This window comes from Phragmites australis, chromosome 8 (genome assembly GCF_958298935.1).
Source record: "Phragmites australis chromosome 8, lpPhrAust1.1, whole genome shotgun sequence".
Taxonomy (NCBI): Eukaryota; Viridiplantae; Streptophyta; class Magnoliopsida; order Poales; family Poaceae; genus Phragmites; species Phragmites australis.
In genome coordinates this window covers 21,550,026-21,570,204 of record NC_084928.1, presented here as the reverse complement: position 1 = coordinate 21,570,204, position 20,179 = coordinate 21,550,026, and the positions used below count along the sequence as shown (strand labels likewise).

The 20,179-nt window shown below is 39.3% G+C and overlaps 1 protein-coding gene across 1 annotated transcript; it reads right to left on the bottom strand.

Moving 5' to 3' along the window:
• Nucleotides 1-2,435: 2,435 nt before the first annotated feature.
• LOC133926781 (acyl-coenzyme A oxidase 3, peroxisomal-like) lies at nucleotides 2,436-19,858 on the bottom strand. Its single transcript, XM_062372860.1, has 13 exons — nucleotides 19,234-19,858; nucleotides 5,861-5,978; nucleotides 5,656-5,763; nucleotides 5,395-5,567; nucleotides 5,211-5,310; nucleotides 5,046-5,120; nucleotides 4,384-4,514; nucleotides 4,010-4,145; nucleotides 3,812-3,931; nucleotides 3,589-3,735; nucleotides 3,394-3,498; nucleotides 3,210-3,311; nucleotides 2,436-3,030 (listed from the first exon to the last, which is right to left on the bottom strand). Exons 1-13 carry the CDS (start codon nucleotides 19,719-19,721, stop codon nucleotides 2,782-2,784), a joined length of 2,052 nt encoding a protein of 683 aa, XP_062228844.1. The 5' UTR covers nucleotides 19,722-19,858; the 3' UTR covers nucleotides 2,436-2,781.
• Between the last annotated feature and the right edge of the window lie 321 nt (nucleotides 19,859-20,179).

The following is a 20,179-nucleotide window of genomic DNA, read 5'->3' as shown; positions in this document are numbered from 1 at the left end:
CATCGTCGACAGAACTAGAACATTATTTGCTAAAATTTCTAATAGAAGTGCACTTCTGTTGAATGATATGTTTGTCATGTAGCTCTCTTTCATATATCCAATGCACTGTGTAGTTCATGTTATTTATTTCTAGAGAAAGATTCACAACGTGGTTTTAGGCACCTTCATTTGTAGCAGCGAAAGCATGATTTGTAACTCTGTGTGCTCCTCCTTACAGCCCGAGAACAATGATGTTGTAGAGTCCTATATCATACGCTGGAACTTTTGAAACCGCCTTTCACTGGTGAAGTCCCCCTCCCCATCGCACAATATTTGATCTAGATCACCTTCATCGTCATTGACCAACCTATCTGCACTGGAACCATATCCGATATCAACTGGCAATATCATTGTCTTCATCTTCTTCGATAATGTTTTGCCCTTCTTATATAATCTCATCTTCACCGTGCTCGGTCCAATAGGTATAGCTATGCTTAAACTTCTTCGAATAAATTGTGAATGGATGTGCTCTGTGATAGAAAACTACTTCTCATTCTTGCAATCAAAGCATGGACAACATATATAGTCCGCACACTTATTTAACTTGTACTCCATTGCCGCTCTCAGAAAAGCAGTCACACTGTTAATGAACTTTAGTGAGTGATGATCCGTATCGTACATCCATTTTCAATCCATCTACAATTTTATGATTATCACACAATGTTGTGTTCATTATTTTAAATCCATTGAATTAATATAATGCAAATTGGTTAGATATGCTCATACCTCGGTAAATTTATTCTATCCAAATTAATTAAATAAGATAATTACTATTACGCTAATTAATTGGACTTAAAATATGTTCACAATTTCATTAACTTCAATCTAAAAACACATGTAAAAAATCACACAATAGCTATATTACCCATATGAACAGTAGCTATATGAAAAAAGCAAAATTAAAGCTTAAAATCGGAGCTCTAGCTATATAAATATGCATCTCCATAAATATGCAAACTTTCAAATCTAGAAAAAATTAACAAGTAAAATAAGCACTCAAATACAACAAATTACTAACCATGGAGCACTTAGAGAAAGTGGATGGACAAGATCTCTCCCAATTTTGAAGCATCCAAGCACGGAATGACCTCCAATGGCCGCAGGAGGCCAAAAAGCCGAGCAAAGGAGCACAACATCGTGTGGTCAATGAACATAGGAGCTGCTCAGCTCAACTTCGTGGGAGAAGGCCAAAGGCAATATATAGTGAGGAGTATCACTGTCGGTTGATAACAAAAACCGATAACGTGAGCCGGTAGTGACAAGTGGTACCACTGCCGATTCTAGTGACCTCAATGATTGTTTAGCCGATAGAGTTTATGAGCTAGCAGTTATATTGTTTCCAGCCGAACTAGCAATGATAACCGGCTGGGAATTAGTGTTTATGTGGTAGTGATTGTAATGGTAAATATAATTTTGACTGCTCTTTTTATAAGTATCTAGATTTACCTCTACGTAAAATATGATTTTAAATCCTAAATTCTCGCTTTATTTCATACATATACAATGGGACACATATTTCGCATAAGATTATATAACGTGTAAATAAATAGTGTGTATTATATTGTTTTGGGTATTTGCACACCCCTCCCTCGAGGATAATCCCACGAGGAAAATTGCCAGCTGTTAGCATCCAGTACATATTATTTTTGGCAACTACCAAGAAAAAAATGAATATATATTTTTTTGCAGTAATTTCATTAAAGCTCTGGCATGTGGTACTTACTATTTTCATATGTATTAAAAACCCACCTATAATTTTGGGGTTTTGTAAAAAAAAACTCCCCTACAACTCGTTCTTTGTCGGTCAACCCCTGCAACTCTTATTTGGTGTTAATTACCACCCGGCATTGTTAGACCATATGATATGTTGATTATGTGACATCCAAAATGACACGGTGGTTTCTTGGATTCGTCATCCTGGTTTTGCACATTTAAATATGATGAATATTCAAAAATATGTTAATAAAAAACCCAAAAAACGAAATGTTAGGCCGATTTAAATGGTGGTCAATGTAGGCACAACATCATGTGGTCAATGAACATAGGGGAATTTTTTATAAGCTCCCAAGGTTTGCGGGTGGGAGACAGCAGAAAAAGATGTTTTAGGAAGGGTTTTTGACAAACTCCGAAAATTGCATGTAGGTTTTTGCACTTTTCCCATATAATAAATAAAAACTCTACAACACATATTTACAATCACGCAGAACCAAATATTTTGATTATCTTTCTTTTATGGGAAACATACCCTTTGTCGCTAACAATATCTGTGCTCGTTTATCATCAGGATGCACATTTGACTAACATTTGTTGCATATTTGCTCTTGTATCTGCATTAGATCGGCATGGATTTGAACACGGGAAGGCAACTAACCTAGTTGATTCCCTTTGAGGGCCTGTTTTGAGCATCCTGAAGGCAGCACCACAGACTTATTTTGTTTACTGTTCAGTTACAGCACTCTGTAATTTATTTACTTTGTGAACCACATTATACGCACGAAAGGCTACATCCGGTTATTCAAGTAAGCCAGCAAAGAACAGATTACAAGAACTCCCCTTTTGCAGCTTGGATCAGCATCAGCTTCTCCAACTATGCACTTCACAACAATTATTTTAAACTGCGTGAACTACAGGAAACAGCAAGGCACTTGTTGTACTACGTTCAGCCGTCCATCTTCGGTACTTTTACTGGACAACCAGGTTGTTATACGGAAGGCAACCTGGCTGTTATATGGAAGATTGAAATCAGTGACTCCCAGAAGACAGCGCATTAGCCTCAATCCAATCGAAAGCAAGTGGACTGAGGAAGGCATCTGGAATCCCGAAAGAACTGACAACAGCAAGTGCGTGGGGCCTCAATTCACTGCACAGTTTCATGACTTCTTTCCGCACACTGGTTACATTGTCACGCGACAAATACCCGTATCTTAGAAAAGATGCAGATTCATCTATGCTGACCATGACATACAGAGACCTCAGCAAGCCCAACACCTCCTGCGGATGATAAATTAAAGGTTACATTATCATTAAGAGGTTACAGTATCATTAACATTTACATGAAAAGATCATGGATAGTTCAGATGGCAAATAGAAAAGACTGATCATGGCTATATTCAATTATTGTGGCAACTAAACACTACAATTGTGGATCAACAATAATAGAGCGAATATACCTTTAGGGAACCAGCAGGAACATTCATCTCGTCCTCCAAAAATATTTGGAGGATGGTATGCTCAGTAAATGCTCTAGCTAAGTCTTCAGCGAGTTGGTAGCTCTGTATAAATGCCATTCACATCAAATACAAAGGAAGTATAGATCAGCAAAAAATGAAAAACGCATTAAAAAGTGTCTTTTACCAGCATCAAAGCCTTTTCTCTGCTTTCTCCTTGCGCCAGATGGTGAGAAACCTCCTCAGCAAACAGCTTTAGTAAATTTCGCTCCCTTAAGCAGAACAAGTCCATCTATTCATGTGCCAGAGACATATTCAAAGACCAGATTTACATCATGCCAGATATATATTAGAAGTAACAGACTGAATTATGGTTCTTTACCTGGAACTTGGAGCTCCTTAATATGCTATTTGTCAGGTTATCAGGAATAACAGGGCTTGGACCATTCAAGTGTTCCAATCCCAATCCCTTGAATGGCTTCTTCTTCTTTTGTGCAGCCAAAAATTCAGCATAAAGTGCTTTGCTTACCTAAACAAGGTTAAATTGTTACAACCACACGATGCACCTTTGACAAAATACATATATGACAGAAAATAATAATAACCTGCTGCATTAGAACATTATTATCACCCTCAAATGTAGACTGGACATCAAATTCAGCTTTGAAGATTCCTACACGGTTCTCTGTCTTCAAACCTTGCCCACCACAGGCCTCACGACACTCCTAATAAATTTAAAAGAAAATCCAGTGGGAAATAGTGACCAAAATAAAGAAACATTATGATAGCCCTTTCAACAGTACCTGAAGGGTAGTCATATTCTGCCAAGTTAGTGTAGCTTTCAGAGCACTAGAGTAAATATGTATGGCTTTGCTCATTTCTGGAGTCCTCTTCACATACATCTTTTTCATAAAATTACCAGCACTGCTCATAAGACATCTGCACACGGAAACATAGCGATATGATAACTGTTACATAAGTGACAGCATTGGCAAAAGGGGGCAAAGCATTAGTATTTCAATTACTGAGTATGGAACCTTTGTACGAGAAGAAGGTAATATAACCCACAACATAGATTAGAACAAAAATAGTCAAGCTAAAGTAAGAACAAGTCTTCTGACAAATCAGTAAATATTCACTATAGGTACAAAAAAACAAAAGTGAATTAGTATATTACACTTTTGCTAGCAGTGGTAGAAGGCGTCGCTGGTGGCTAGGATAATCAAGTAACAGCATTTCAGGACCATCTGGTGCAATTGAAAAGGCCCTCCTTGACAAACTGTATCTCACAGCAATCGCTAGGCCTACCTGGATGCATGGAAAATAAAAAGGCATATAAGTGTGTCCATTACAATTGTATCTAAGCTTGAACAATTAACACAAGGCACATTCCTCAGTGGGACCGGAACTTGTCAATGGCTTCTTACTGGCAGTAAATGATCAAACTTGGCCAGGTTATTCTTTTATAAATAAATAGATCATATCAACCTTATCTTTTCTGGCAAAAAGCTTGAAACAGTGGTTCCTTCGAATAAACAATCAAGTCCCAGATAATTTCCATCTCTTGTTCAAATGTGTTTGGTTTTGAAAAAAAAAACTTGTGTACTTGCCCTTGATTTCCAGAAAAGGTGCACAAACTTGTTATGAATGAATGATGTTCCACTTGGGTCAAGCTGGTCAGTTTAACTCTGCTGGGACCAGTTTGACTAATTGCCCGGTTAAATTCTAAATTCCAGTTTACTTCAAGCTTTGGGAGTATACTTACTGAATTCATCAACAAAAAGTGTAAACAGAACATTTTTCTGTGTTCACAAAGAAAGAAAATGCCTCGCAACACACCTTTGACATGTAGATAGAGTTAACTGCAATGTTTACTCGACCAAGTGTAAGTGGAGACAGAAAAGCTGCAAACCTCTGCAAATCAGAAAATTTTCACTTCTATTATTAAAGAAAAAGAAGTTGTATGAGAGAGAGAGAGAGAGGGGGGGGGGGGAGGGGGAGGACCTGATCTGGATCATCTATCATGCTAACATATTGTCCATCTGGCAAAACGTCAGCAACCAAATTCAGCAAGTTCTCACGAGGAACACGTATATTTTGAAACCTGGTATGGAAGTAAAAAAATTGTAACGATATACAATACATAAATACAGAAAAAATACAAAAATCAAGAAATAAAAGTACTCACCAGATCCGCCCATTATCAACACCATTTAATCCAATCTTATGGCCACAGTCAGCTATGTGGACATTAGGCAACACATTTCCATATTCATCCCTAATTTGAGCTACAAAAGCGTGGACTCCTTCATTTCTCCCATTTATATGGAGCTGAGCAAACACTATTGTATGTGTAGCATGCTGCAAAAGGGCATGAACATTTTTAGTAAGTTATAACCAAATGCACAGCGTTGATGCACACAATTGGGTAAGTGAAACCTCATCTTACGTTAGCAGCTCCACCAATCCAGTACTTCTGAGCTGATTCACATGGAGTATTTATGATAAACTCTCTTGTTTTTGAATCATAAGTTGCTATTGTCTCAATTCCTCGCACCTTTTGTCAAGAGAAAAGGTGAAGCGAAACCCATCAACATGGTTACCACAATTATATAGTCCAGGACAGAAATTCTTAACAAAATGTCTACACATACATTGCTCCCATGACCTAGTTCTGTCATGGCAAAACAACCCTTGATAACATAATTTTCCGTGTCAAACAACCACTTGTCATGGTGGCGCTTCGTTCCAAGAAACTTGATAGCGCTGCCCCTGGAATACATAAAGGAAAACAGTATAAGCTAAACACGAGAGAATTATCAATCAAAAGAACTCCATACAGAATTAATTATTTGGTATAAAAAAGGATGTTGTTTCCAGTTTTTATACTCAATATGATCGATATTCCATGTGAGGAAACGAAATTCACTAAATAATTGAACAATTTGTTAAGGGCTCAAAAACAGCTCCAGGCCAATATCAGCTCCTTAAAATTTGTCTGTGAAATTCAGCTGGCAAAGTTTAATAGAGGGCTGTAAACATCAACTAAACTTAGTCATGATGCCGTAAGAAAGCATGGCTTCCAGAGAATCTTCCTTTTAATTGTAAAATTTAGTAATAGCAAAACTGGAAAAAGTGTCCATAGATGTATTCTGCAAGCACCAGGATGCATTATTGCTCGTTCAATACTTAACATACAAAGGAATTGCCAAGGGAACAAAAACTAAGGCAAACCATGCTGCTTTTTAGTTTCCGTACTCTAAGTATGATTTCAAGGCAATCGTTTTATATAGGGAAGTTGGTCTAAAGAGCCACAAGAAACTCTTAGAAATGATTATCTAGATTTGCTGTTTTCCATCGATCCAGTTATCTGAATAGGACTGCCTGTTGCCCTACATAATGAACCCCATACAAGATTCCAAAAGCATACTCTCTGATTTTCTTTTAAAAAACAACAAATAAGTAGAAAAAATCACCAAAATTGAAACGAAATTAATTTGGTAACTGGGAATCATGATTTTAACACCTTGTTCAACTTAAGTTGTATGCTAGGTATCTATAGATTCAGACAAGTCAAAGCTATCAAACAACTAGAATCAGAAAAGAAAAAAAAAATCCATATCTCAGTACCACCTAGAGTCATAAGGCAGGTACCAGTTTTAGGAAATTCACTGTATAATCTCCTAAATTTCTGACACTGAATTCATAAAACAGAAGTGGGAGGCAAAATTGAAGTTCTATGAGAAGCACAATACAAAAAGACATCCCACGCGCTGACATGACTTCAACACCATCACCATTAATTCATCAAATTATCAGTTCTGGTCAGTAGTTGCCAATCCAGCACAAGAGAAGGGCAGATGAAAAGCACATTGAAGGCACGATTCTGAGACGTCACACAACACAGGTAACGGAATGGAGTGGGAAATTCAGAACTTCACGGCCAGTCTATCAATAACACCCCTTAGAACTTGTGGTGTTCTAAATGAAAGCCAAAGCAAACAAAATTTACCAATTTGACACGAAGCATGCTTGGGCAAATTCTAAGCAGTAAGCACCCAGATACCACGCAATAGCATGAGCCAGCCAGTAATGAAGGTGTTGGCACAAAAATATAGATCCTTGTGCCAACACACGAGCATCTCGTGTGCAATCCTTAGCACCACGCGTAGGGTATTCAGCAACGGAGATAACTATTCTACGCATTCAGCAACGGGGATAAACTATTACGCTTTCGCGGCAACGAGTGACCCATTTACAAGCAAACCAGGAAAGGATAACTAACCCGACGAACAGCACCTGGGAAGTCTGGTCTGGCACTGCTGCGACAGATCTTTGTTAGCAAATCGCACCCGAGAGAGATCCCGTCAGAGCATGGTTAGCCAAAGGCTTGTCCATGGTCGTCGAGATCAAGAATGAGTAGCAGCAGGAGGAGGAAAAATGAGGAACAGGACTGCAGGAGCTAGGCTAAAGACGAAAGATAATGTAAATTGTGTTTGATCGATTGGTTGATGTCCTCAATCGGCCATGAACCTCTCATATTTAAAAGACAGCAGGTCTTAGCCATAAGAGATCAGGATCCTAATTCAAACCGAACGAGACTTACAGATATGATTCGGCTATGTCTACCTGATCTCCAAACTTTCTATAACAGACATATATTTTCTATTTGAACACGTAAAACTCCAAAATATTACCCGAATACGCTTTAATGTAGTTCGGCCTTCTTAGATTCGACCAACGTTTCTATCTGTTCGGAGACCAACTGCAGGAACAAACCATGATCACTGGTCGTCTGGTCATTGGTAACGATCAATGATCGTGTTCACTGATCTGAAATCATTGGTCACCGGTATGAAATCACTATTCACTCCTGAAATCACTGTTCACTGATAGGAGGTGATAGTACCTTGGTTGGGAATCACTGTTCACTAGTCGGAGGTAACTGTGCACTGGGTCAGAAATTACTGTTTATCTGGTCACGTTACTGTTCGCCTTATCGCGGTACTGTTTAACTAGTCGCCCATTAAGGCAGTCGTCACTGCAATGACCACTATAAATACTAAATCTTGACATCAACATATGTCCCCTGTTTTTGGGTAAAACTTGCGTATCGAAAAACACTTTCATGTGTAATAATCATGAACAACTTATTATCTATTTTTAGCCATCAAATAAACATCGGCCATATATCTTATGCTCTCCTAATAATGCTTCTAATACGGCCGTAAGAGCTGATCCTATGTACTTTGCCTTGACAATGCCTGACTAAACTGTAAAGATTCGTAACATGGCATCCAAGGATCACACCAAAACCGAGAATAATCAAACATACCATGGCATAGTTTCCACGATGAGGACATCAATGGAACAAGTAACGAACACAGATGATGCGGCTACCAAAGATTTTGATGATCATGTGCAAACCTATGATTTTGTGGTTTTTTCCTGGATTCCTTCGCCTTCAAATTTACCTCCGGTGTAGTTCTAGCAATGGATGCTTGAACACTACCCATGGTCTGAACTTGTGTGTTACCTTTAGGAACCCACATCTTCTTCTTGTAACTAACCACATCAATGCCATGCTTTCAATTAATCACATCAATTGCCTTCTCACTTTCTTGCTTTGAATCTGAACTGGAACACATGCATTCGGCTGCATCATTTACCATTGAGCTGTTGGACATTTCCTTTTTGCTAAGCTGACATTAATAATTCTTCTTCTATGTGTTGCTTTTCCTTGTCGCATACTAATGCAGGAGTCCGAACCAGATGTGTGTTTGGCTTGATCACATGAAGCATGTGCATGTTTATCAGTTACCGGCATAGCTCTTTCAAATGAATTCACACTTATCAGCTCCTTAGGTACAATAGTCAGCTTCTCATCTCTGAACTCTTATACTTGTTACCATCACTTTTAACATGATAAACTTGTTTGATCACTTTCCTCTTCCTTTGATCTCCGGACCGATTCCTTTGATCAAAACGGTCATCTCTAGGATAAGATAGTCTATCAGACATTGGTGGCCTAGGTGTTGTCCACCCTGGATGGAATGACTTAAAAGGTATCGGAGGCGGCGTTCATGGACCATACCAGCCCTATGGCGGACAGAGAGGAAATATCATAGGAAGAGGCCTCCACGGCATGGACATTGGTGGCCCAAAAGAAAGATACGGCACTACTGCATGGAATCCTTTCCATCGCCGATCTCGACCACCAAACTCATACTTTGGAGGTGCTCTTGGCTGCTTAAAATTATCAAACTGACCAGCAGCATTCGAGTCGGCTTTCCCCCTCTCATACTTAGCCAGAAGTTCTTTGAATGTCACCTTCGGCTTTACATTTAGCAGTTGATGCTTGAACCTTAACCTTAGCTTTAACATTATGACTACCTTTAGGGACCCAAACCATCTTATTGTTGCCTATAATATTGCTAGCTTTACTAGTTCTATCATTATTAATCTTGCTAACTATTGCGACCTTCTTGTCTTTTGTTGTATCAGTCTGTTTTGATCGAATCAACACTTTCTTATTTTCACTACCAGACATACTTACATGGAGAGATTGCTTATTTACTTTATGCCCCCCTGTCTCTAGATGGTTTGCAAACTTCAATCGACCTTCACTAATAGCCGATTGTACTTGCCAGCAAAACACATTGGAATCATTAGTAATATGAGTAAATAAATTATGCCATTTGCAATATGTACGCTGTCCTAATTCTTCATATGAAGGTATAACATGATGACCAAGTAATCTAATAATGTTTCTCTTGTAATAAACTATCAAAAATCTGGTCACACATGTTAATATCAAATGTATAGTTTTCTTTCTTAGCCGATTCTTTTGCGGAGATAGTTTCAAAGCTAAACAAACAAATGGTTCAAATTTGATATTAACCCACTCGGCTACACATTTACTTATATTCATCATGTCCGATATCTTAGAGTTATCTTCTACTATATTAATATTGGTCTCTTCAAATTTCAGCCCCGGCCTTGTATCTCTAAATCCAAAATAATCACAAAACTTATGCTCCATTTGTGACCAAGTGTAGACTGAGTGTAGAACAAGTAAAGTAATCAATTTAAATATACTGTCTAGCAAAGATGATGATGGGAATAATCCTAACTTGAATGTATTACCATTATCGGCCTTCATATCAGAGGTCATTGTACACTGGTCGGAAATCATTGTTCACTGGTCATGTTACTGTTTATCCGGTCATGGTACTGTTCATCTGGTCATGGTACTATTCATTTGGTCGCGGCACTGTTTATCTGGTCGCCCATTAAGCCAGTCATTGCTGCAATTGCCACTATAAATACCAAATCTTGTCATCAACAGGAGGAAAAAATATTGTAAGAAGAATCACCAGAGGAAAAAGTGGATTCCAATCTTGACGGTGAGAGAGTGGCCATAGACACCGATGCAATCGAGGAGGGTGGTCTTACGGAGCTCGGCCTCGGCGCTGTCCTTCATGAGCCACTTGCGGAACACGCCGCACCGAGCCAGGTACCCAACCCGCCGCATGATGGCCTCGCACTGCGCCTCCTTGCTCTCGTTGATGTCCGGCGGCACAAACACCCTTGCCCCCAACCCCACACGCCCGCGGCAGAACAGGGGGCTCTCCGCCATAGCGCGAAAGAGCCAGTCACACGTGGGAAGGTCGTGCCCGTCCAGCAGCCGCTTGAGGTCGCCCAGGGCAAAAGATGTTGGCAGCTCGGTGGACTCCGGCAGTACGTAGCTCAGTGATCCTACATTGTACCAAGTGGTACACTGTCATCTTGGAGTCTTGGTGACTTGTCGGCACCATGAGCCTTGGTGGCGCATGCTTGTTGATCATTTCACCATGAGTCTTGGTGACTTATCGGTAGTGCTCCACATTTTGACGGCACTCATTTCACCAGTTGTAAAATTCTAATGACTTGTCATTTGTAAGCCAAATATTTAGATGTTTGGAGAGTCAACGAGGAGGAGGTGAAGCAACATCCCACAATCAAAGAAAGACAATTCAATGCTTTAGAGAAGAGTATCATTGTATCATCTCTAGGCATTAATGTATTTAATTAAGTATATTCTCTCACCAATGCTTATAATATTTAGACCAATCTCATTGAAATACATGAAGACACAAATGATGCGCGCAATGATAAATATCATATGCTAGTCTCTGAGCTAATAGCATTAAATAACTTGCCCATAAAAATGCTAATGACATGTATTCACATTTGAATATTCTTATCATTGAGATCAGTAGGTTAGATTTGATGCCAATTAAAGATGATAAAGTGATGAGAAGAATATTTCAAACTCTTCTTCCAAAGTACGTGTTGATTATATCTACCATCTACGACAACCACAACATTAGCAGGACGAGGTTAAGCCAAGTTCTAAGCAAGATCACCGCTTATGAGATGACCATAAACATGAAGGTTGAAGGTTCATACTCATCCGGCGCCAAGAACCTTGCCCTCGCCAACACATAAAAGAGAAGATGAGAAGGCAAGAGTAAGAGTCAAGCTCAAGCGAAGATGATGGTGAGAAAGATGAAGAGAGTAATGAAGAAGATGAGCAAAGCATATCAAGTGATAAAAAAATGGATCTCAAGATCGCCAAGCTCATCTCAAGATTAGAGAAGAACCTCAAGAGGATCAATGCCAAGATTAATCATCTAGTCTCCATAAAAAACTTGGTCAACACAATTGATCATATCAAGAAGGAGAAAAAAACCGAGAATAAGAGAGAGACAAGGGGAAGAAACAAATTATTTGTAAGCATAGGAAGATGGGTAAGTGAAGATGAAAATTCAAGATCAAGGGATGAGAGTTTCACCATCCACTCCTTCAAGAGAAACTCTTCCTCAAGGTCGTCATCATGCAAGTCATCATCACATAAGTGCATTATGGCCAAATGTATAGAAAGTGATATAAGTAATGATAAATCCGATGATGACTCACCCTCTCTAGAAAAACTTCTTGAATTGGTTAATGAGCAACAAAGGGCTTTAATGAAAGAACTTAAAAAAATCTCAATACCCTTAATAACATTCATGCTACCTTTGTTTCTAATTATAAATATCTAGTGAGCAAATTTGAATTGCTAAACAAATAGCATAGAAAGCTTAAGGCAAAATTTGAGAGCATTGAATCTCAACCTAAGACACCCTTGAAGCAATGTACCTCTTCCTTTAATTTCAATTCTAAGGTAGATGATTCTACTTCTTGTGATTATTTAACTGATCTATCTAGCTCATGTAATGAGACATATATTGAGAATATTATTGTAGAATCATGTAATGATCTTATTGCACAAGAGAATGATGATACCCACAGTAACATATCACTATTCATCATTAATTACCCACGGTAATACTTGATTATTATTAATAACATCTAATTGTAACTAATACATATATAATTATTCTTAATTATCACTAATACTCGCTAATTATCACTAAGTACATATAATTACATGAGCTGATAGAGCCTGTACAAGACCATTTAACCAATTTTCCCATATAGGATGGTTCAATATCTTGATCCATTTGACCAATTTTCTCATATAGGCTGGTTCGATATCTTGATAGAATATTTCTAAAATATGTATCACCTTGTCCTGAATAAGTCAGCACCATTTATTCAATCAAACACAAACATAACAGTATATTCAACATCATACCATACATGTACCACCCCGTACGGAACCCAACCCTACCTAAGCTTCCAAAACACATGAGAAGTAACCGAGCGAGCGTGCCTAAATGTGTGTACGACAAGTCCGAGCCAGCATTGGATGGTCGTGCTTAGCACTAGCAGCGATGACGTAAAGAGTTTCATGTTTTTTTAGACAGAAAAAGAGTTTCGTGTTTTACACCCAGTTGCGTACAGCTCGTACGACAAGTCCGGGCCAGCATTGGATGGTTGTGCTTAGTAATAGCAGCGATGACGTAAAGAGTTTCATGTTTTCTTTCTAGACAGAAAAAGAGTATCGTGTTTTACATCCAGTTGCGTATAGCTCGTACGTTACGTTTGTTGGAGCGGTGATTACGCGTGCCAAACATGCTGGAGTAACCTTGCCATGTCTCCTCACTTCAAAGTCGTAGAGGCCCTCAAATAGAATAGAATTATTATTACACTTATAGCTCTCCCTCACCAAATTGTCAAAATACGACACAATGTTATTGTTGCGTTAATGGCACATGGTCTCACGTGTCATTTAGGTGATCGGTGATATTTTTGAAAATGTAATTCTATTAGGGCATATTTCCTTCCCCGAGAAAAATATATTTTTAATTGTAGAGCCTTTAAAACAAATGAAGCCACGAAAACCTCTGATCTAGTGCTTTCCATTTTGGGCACTATAGGAGTTGAGCTTCTCTGGAGCTAGGCAGGGGCGGACCCACAAGGTATTCCAGGTAGGTCCAAGACTATCCTGGTCTAGCTCAAAGTCCGATTAGTAATTAGCATGGTTGTCCAAAAAAACCAAAAAAAGCCCACTGGTGCTAGGCTGGCATCAACCGTTGTGGGCCCTAGCTCCTCCTGTGCTCCTAGTCACGCGCACGGCCGCAGTAGGATGGTTTCGGTCTTCCTTGTTGACTCGACTCCTCGGTTCCTCACATGCTCACACTCGCCACACTGGTCGCCCGCCTCTCGCCAGTATGGTTGCAGGCTCAGTAGGTTGCCCTGTATATCAACCTCGTCCTCTAGTCTGCTGGTGCATGGCAAGCAGGCAAAGCTGCCAACGAGGATCACGCAATCAGCCGAGCCGACAATCTGGACACCGCTGTCAGCTGACGATCTGGACATCACTACATCAGGTATATATGCTGCATATTGCAAGGTCCTATTCGCTACTTGGCTTGATTTTTTTATTGGAAACTTTAGACTTTAGTCTTCTAATTAACCACATAGTGGTCAGGTCATTCCATCATTGAGAGATGAAGAGGCTAGGAGATATTGCTTCGCTTTTCTAGAAACATGAAGCAAAGGAAAGAATATTGTGGCTGAAAAGCATACTCAAACTCAAGAACAAGAACCATCTCCAGTTCTAGCTGTGGCTGAAGAGCAATTTCAAGAACAACCACATCCTGTTCCGATTCCGTTTGTGGCTGAAGAGCGACCTCAAGAACAAGAACCACCTCCAATTTCTGATGTTGGTCGTCTCGAACATGATTCGGGCTTAAGAGCGCCTTTTGCAAGCTATAATGCCAATGATCAAAATACGGTTTGGAGAGGATATATTCTAAAAGGTTCATGCAACCTTATGCTTATGATTACCCAACTAGGAATATATACGGTAAATATCATCACTTTAGTATTATTTGGTACCATAAATATCCTTGGCTTGAATATAGTATTAAGAAGGATATAACATTTTACATGATATATTATTTGTTTGGCAAGGGATGTAGTAAATTTGCTAAGGGTGGTTGAAGAAATTAGAACGTATGTAGTGATGCACTTGCTTGAAAAACATATGGGAGATATAGATAATGCTCACAAAGCTACGCAAGAGAGATATGATTTATTTATGCAAGGTAAACTAATTGATGATGTTATTCTGGAGGTATCACAACATGATCTAAATCTCTACAAGGTTAGATTGACCTATTCACTTAGATGTTTGAGGCTTCTTTTGTGTCAAGGTTTGCCATGCCATGGATATGATGAAGTGAGGAATCTAGTAAGAAAGGGAACTTCCTTAAACTTTTAGATTGACTTGCAGGAAATAATGAAGATGTTAATAAGGTTGTTCGAAAAATACTCTTAAGAAATTGCATTTTGACTTCCCCTAAAATACAAAAGCAAATTATTAAATATTGTGCCAGTAAGATCACTAGACATATAATTGAAGAACCTGGTGATGACCACTATACAATTCTAGCCGATGAGTCTAGTGATATACCACATAAAGAATAACTAGCTCTTTGCTTGCGTTATGTCGATAAAGTTGAAAGTGTGTGTGAAAAGTTTCTTGGAGTAGTTCATGACTTGTTGGTCACTACTTGACTCTTACTTAAATTCATAGCTACGGATATGATAGGGCTAGTAACATGAAAGGAGAGATTAATGGGCTGAAAACATTGATCATGAAAGAGTCTCCTGCTGCTTATTATATCCACTGTTTTGCACATCAACTTCAATTGATTTTTGTTGCTATTGCCAAGGGAAATGTTAGTTGTGCAATTTTCTTTGGATAAGTTTCTTGCTTCTAAATATTATTGGAGTTTCTTGCAAGCGCCATGGTATGCTTCGAGATATTAGAGCTTAAAAACTTAAAACTGCATTTGAGATGGGTGAAATAGACAGTGGAAGTGGATTAAATCAAGAGATGGTGATAACTAGGCCCAGTAACACTCGGTGGACTTCTCATTACAAAACTATTTTGCACATTATTGATATATATTCTGTAATTCGAGAAGTACTTATAACTCTTGAAAAGGATCTCAAACAAAGGGATGATTGGCCAAACATACATGCTATGGTTGATATTTTAGAGTTATTTGAGTTTATTTTCAATGCACACTTGATGCTTATCATTCTTGGATACACAAATGTATTGTCTCAATCTTTGCAAAAGAGAGATCAAGATATTATTAATGCAATATCACTTGTGACTTTGGCGAAGGAAAGACTGCAACAAATGAGGTCTCATGGGTGGGAAGAATTCTTTGAAGGAAAGATTGCATCATTTTGTATTAAATATGGCATTGATATTCCTGCATTGGATGGTAGATATGTGCCTCATGCAAGATCCCACAGTTTTATCCGGTTCAAACAATTGATGATCATTATAGAAGAGAAGTGTATATTGGTATCATTGATCAAATTCGGCAAGAGCTTGACAATTGGTTCAATGAGATTAATATGAAGTTGCTTATTTGCATGTCAGACTTGAATCCTTTCAATTCTTTTGATTCTTATGATGCACATAAAGTCCTTAGGCTTGTCAAGTTTTATTCTAAAGACTTTTCAAGTGTGAAATTGATAAGATTTGAACCCTAACTTGATAATTTCATTGATGACATGAGGAGAAATGATAGATTTAAAGGCCTAAACAATCTTGGTGAGCTCTCTATTAGGCTTGTTGAAATAAATAAGCATTTTGTTTATAAGTTGGTGTACTTGCTTCTTAAATTGGTCTTGATCCTACCGGTGATGACGACAAATGTTGAAAGAGTATTTTTGATATTGAGTTTAGTGAAGGATAAGTTGAGAAATAGAAAAGGTGATGAGTTATTGAATGATTGTTTAGTCACATATATCAAGCAAGATGTCTTCTCCGGTAAGTGAAGATGACATAATCGAGTCTTTTATGGCCATAAGAAAGCGCAAAGTGAAGAATTTAGAATAGTACGTAAATGTAATCTTCTACTTATGTAAGATCTTATATCATATTTGGACTATTTATATTACAGTTTTACAATTTGGGATTTATTATTGAATTTACGATATTATACCGAATTTGTATTGCTTTTGTCAAATTTTATACCCTTTTACCAAATTTGTTGTCTTAAAAATTTGGATGCTTACCCTATGAGAAAATCCTGGGTTCGCCACTAAGCTCGGGATGTTTGGTCGGAAGCTCACGATTAGAGGTGCGACCGAGCTGCTGGCTTGGTTGTAGTGCTAGCAGCGGCTAGCCTACCCCACTCGAGTTCGATCACGAGGATTGACACTTGGGTGTCGCACAGGGGCATTTTCCCCAGTTGTATCTGAGATTAGGCCAGATTAGGCTAAGGTACACACGTGTACGCGTTTAGTGATATTGTGCGTTTTCTGCACTAGAGATTTCGTGTTTTCTAATCCCTTTCTTAATATGTGTATGAACACGCACACATATATGTATGTGATGTATGTGTAAAATACATGTATAGTATGGATTCTCGTTGTACCCTTAAAAAAAAGCTCAGGATTAGGGATGAGAACGGTGCTGGTAAATCCTGACCAAATATCATTTCTGATTTACCGTTTTGAATTGGTATTGGAACCAAATATCATTTCTGATTTACCGTTTTGAATTGGTATTGGAATCCGAAATATGTTTCGAAATTGGTGGCAGAAACGATTTGGCAGATTACCAACCGTTCCTCGGTATATCCACCAGTATTTCCAATGATGGCTCTCTCGCCACGTCCTCCCTTTGCCGCGGCGTCGCTCGCGCTAGCGCCGGAATTTGCACCCTCCCGTTCCCACCTGGCGGTAGTGAATTCGAGGTGCAAGGTTGACCTAACATGTTTGTTGTGTGATAAACTGATACTACGGCATATGCCATTATTTTGTGCCGTCTTATAAGCAAGCATATGCAATATGTGTGAATGTGCGATAGTAGTGTAATTTTGTTCTGACTAAGTGACTGGGTTCCTGACTAACCTCGTTATGTTTCCGCTCCGGCAGCTCCATTTCCAAAATTCTGACAATTTTTTTCCGTGTTCATTTTCAAGTTCGAGAAGAAAAAAAAACTAGTTTAGAAGATGTTTTTCATAACTTTTTAATCGTTTTTGGCCCCTTTCACCACTACTCAGGAAGTATGTTTGGTCTGAAGCTCAGGAGCCACATTCAGAGCTAGCCCAATGGCACCTTAGGTAGTGTTTGGTTCATGGGATGAGGTGGGACGGAGCGAATCCATCCTGTTTTTGAGCTGTTTGGTTGGAATTCAGTGGGATGGGATGGTTCTGCATCAGAGAATATTCTTTAAAGATACGGGACGGATCCGTTCCAGAAAAAAGACTGAACACAGCCATCCCACTTGGGACGGGTCACTGACGGTGGGCCCGAAATCTAAAATGGAGTCGTTCCATCCCACCCACCAAACAAACATCTGATTCCGGACCATCTCATTTCATCCCTAAATACATGAATGGAATCATCACATCCCACCTCGCTCTCCAACCAAACACTACCTTAGTTAATCATAGCGTTAGGTGGGCAATAAAGAGTTTCCATATTTCTAATGTTCATTATATTTAACATATTTTCGGAGTATACGTCTCGCATTATATAACTTTGCAATTTTTCCCCCAACTTCCAGAACACATGGTACTCTAGAACTAAACAAAAGAAAAGAAGAGAAAATTATGAACATACCTCCAACCAAAATACACAAAGCAAGTGTAGGACATTATCACATTATCAATCAGGCAATAAACTTTGATAAATTCATAAATAAATATTAAGATACCTAAAATTGGTAAACCCAATTTTTCTCCCGCTTGCTTCGACTTCTACCTTGGAGGTGCAAATTAACTAGGTGGATTGGCATGCCTATGCCGCACCTATTTTTTATTTCACAGAGCATAATAAAAGAAGACTTAAAAAATTAGGTTTATCAATTTTGGGTATCTCAATATTTATTTATGAATTTATCAATATTTAACCAATTCATTTAATTATAGGAAAAACAGTAGTACTTTCATACATTCATATAATTTTAACATGTAGATAACGGTAATACGGACCTAACTAATTTTTTTATATTTTTTTAATTTTAGATATTTTCCTATGCATTTTAGATAATTTCAACCGATTTATCAATATAACTATTATTTCTTTTACTATGTTTCTAGAATTCCAAAATATACATATACATATGCATATGTATATGTATATATATGTATATACGTATACGTTGCATATATATGTATGTGATATACAAGACGCATATGAACAGTAGATACAGTAACTTAATTCTAAAATTCCTCTAAATCTTGGTCCATATATTAAAAGAAATTGCTAGTTGGCTATTAGGTCAAAGATATACACGGTTACGCTACACATAAAAAATCGTGACGTGGCTATCACATCCGAGCGGCACAACTACTCAACAATGCCCAATATCTTGTTGACTCACCGAAACAGGGCTGCTGCAATCATTAAGTCTACAAGAGAAATAGTAGTTGTTTGTGCGAAACAGAGGTGATATTCGCACAATATTTCAAGAATAGGCGTTAACTTTCGCAAATTATAAGCACTCAATCGATTAACGAGCAAACGTGGGGAGGCTAATCAATGGGCAATTGCGTACCAGAGGAAGAAGTGGACGCCGATCTTGATGGCGAGGGAGTGGTCGTAGACGCCGAGGCACTCGAGCAGCGCGAGCTTGCGGAGCTCGGCGTCGGCCCCGGGCTCGGTGAGCCACCCATGGAACACGCCCTTGCGCGCCAGGTACCCGACCCGTCTCATCGTGGCCTCCCGCTGTGCCTCCTTCCCCTCGTTGTAGTCCGGCGACACGAACACCCTCCCTCCGCCGCGGCTCCGGGGGCAGAACAGCGGGCTCTCCTCCATGGCGCGGAACACCCAGTCGCGCTCCCTGAGGTGGTGCCCGTCGAGGAGCGCGCGGAGCTCCGCGGGCGGGAACGCCGGCGGGGGCTCGTTCGATTCCGGCGGCGCGTAGCTCAGGCACGGGGAGGGCTCCAGCGCGGAGACGGCGAGGGGCGGATATGGGAGGACGCCGGCGAGGTGCCGGGCGATGGCGGCGGCTCGGCGGCCGGCGGGGGAGAGGGCGGGGTCCATCAGGGCGGATTGGGGAGTACGCGTGATTGGGAATTGGATCGTGATTGATGAGGTGACGTGAGGTATGAATTCAAAACGTGAGAAGCAGGAGGAGGAAGCTTGAAAGTTATCTACTCCCGTACCATGACGAACAACTACCCTTTTTAAAACAGAAAGGAAGCGGTGTTGCGGGCTAAATCGTGACGTCTGAGAGTTTGGACTTTGGACAAAGATATTTCTTTGCAAGATTTCGTGTTTAACTCAAATTTGAATTGGATTCAAATGTGTTCTTAATCACAATTCAAACAAGCATATAAGAGATAGGAGTAAACTGTAATGTGAATTGTTTTTTAAGCCATATCCACACGTTTTAAACGTAAAAAGCACTATTTGCATATTATATTTGTCGCTAAAATAATCGAACTATCCTAGTTTTAACATCCAACATCTATCTTGACGTGGAGTGTCCACATAACTGT

Coding starts and splice junctions, on each gene's coding strand:
- LOC133926781 (XM_062372860.1), bottom strand. CDS start 19,721: ATGGACCCCGCCCTCTCCCCCGCCGGCCGCCGAGCCGCCGCCATCGCC. Junction 4,515..5,045: donor ACTCTATCTACATGTCAAAG/GTGTGTTGCGAG, acceptor CCATGCATCCAG/GTAGGCCTAGCGATTGCTGT. Junction 3,312..3,393: donor GAGAAAAGGCTTTGATGCTG/GTAAAAGACACT, acceptor GCATTTATACAG/AGCTACCAACTCGCTGAAGA.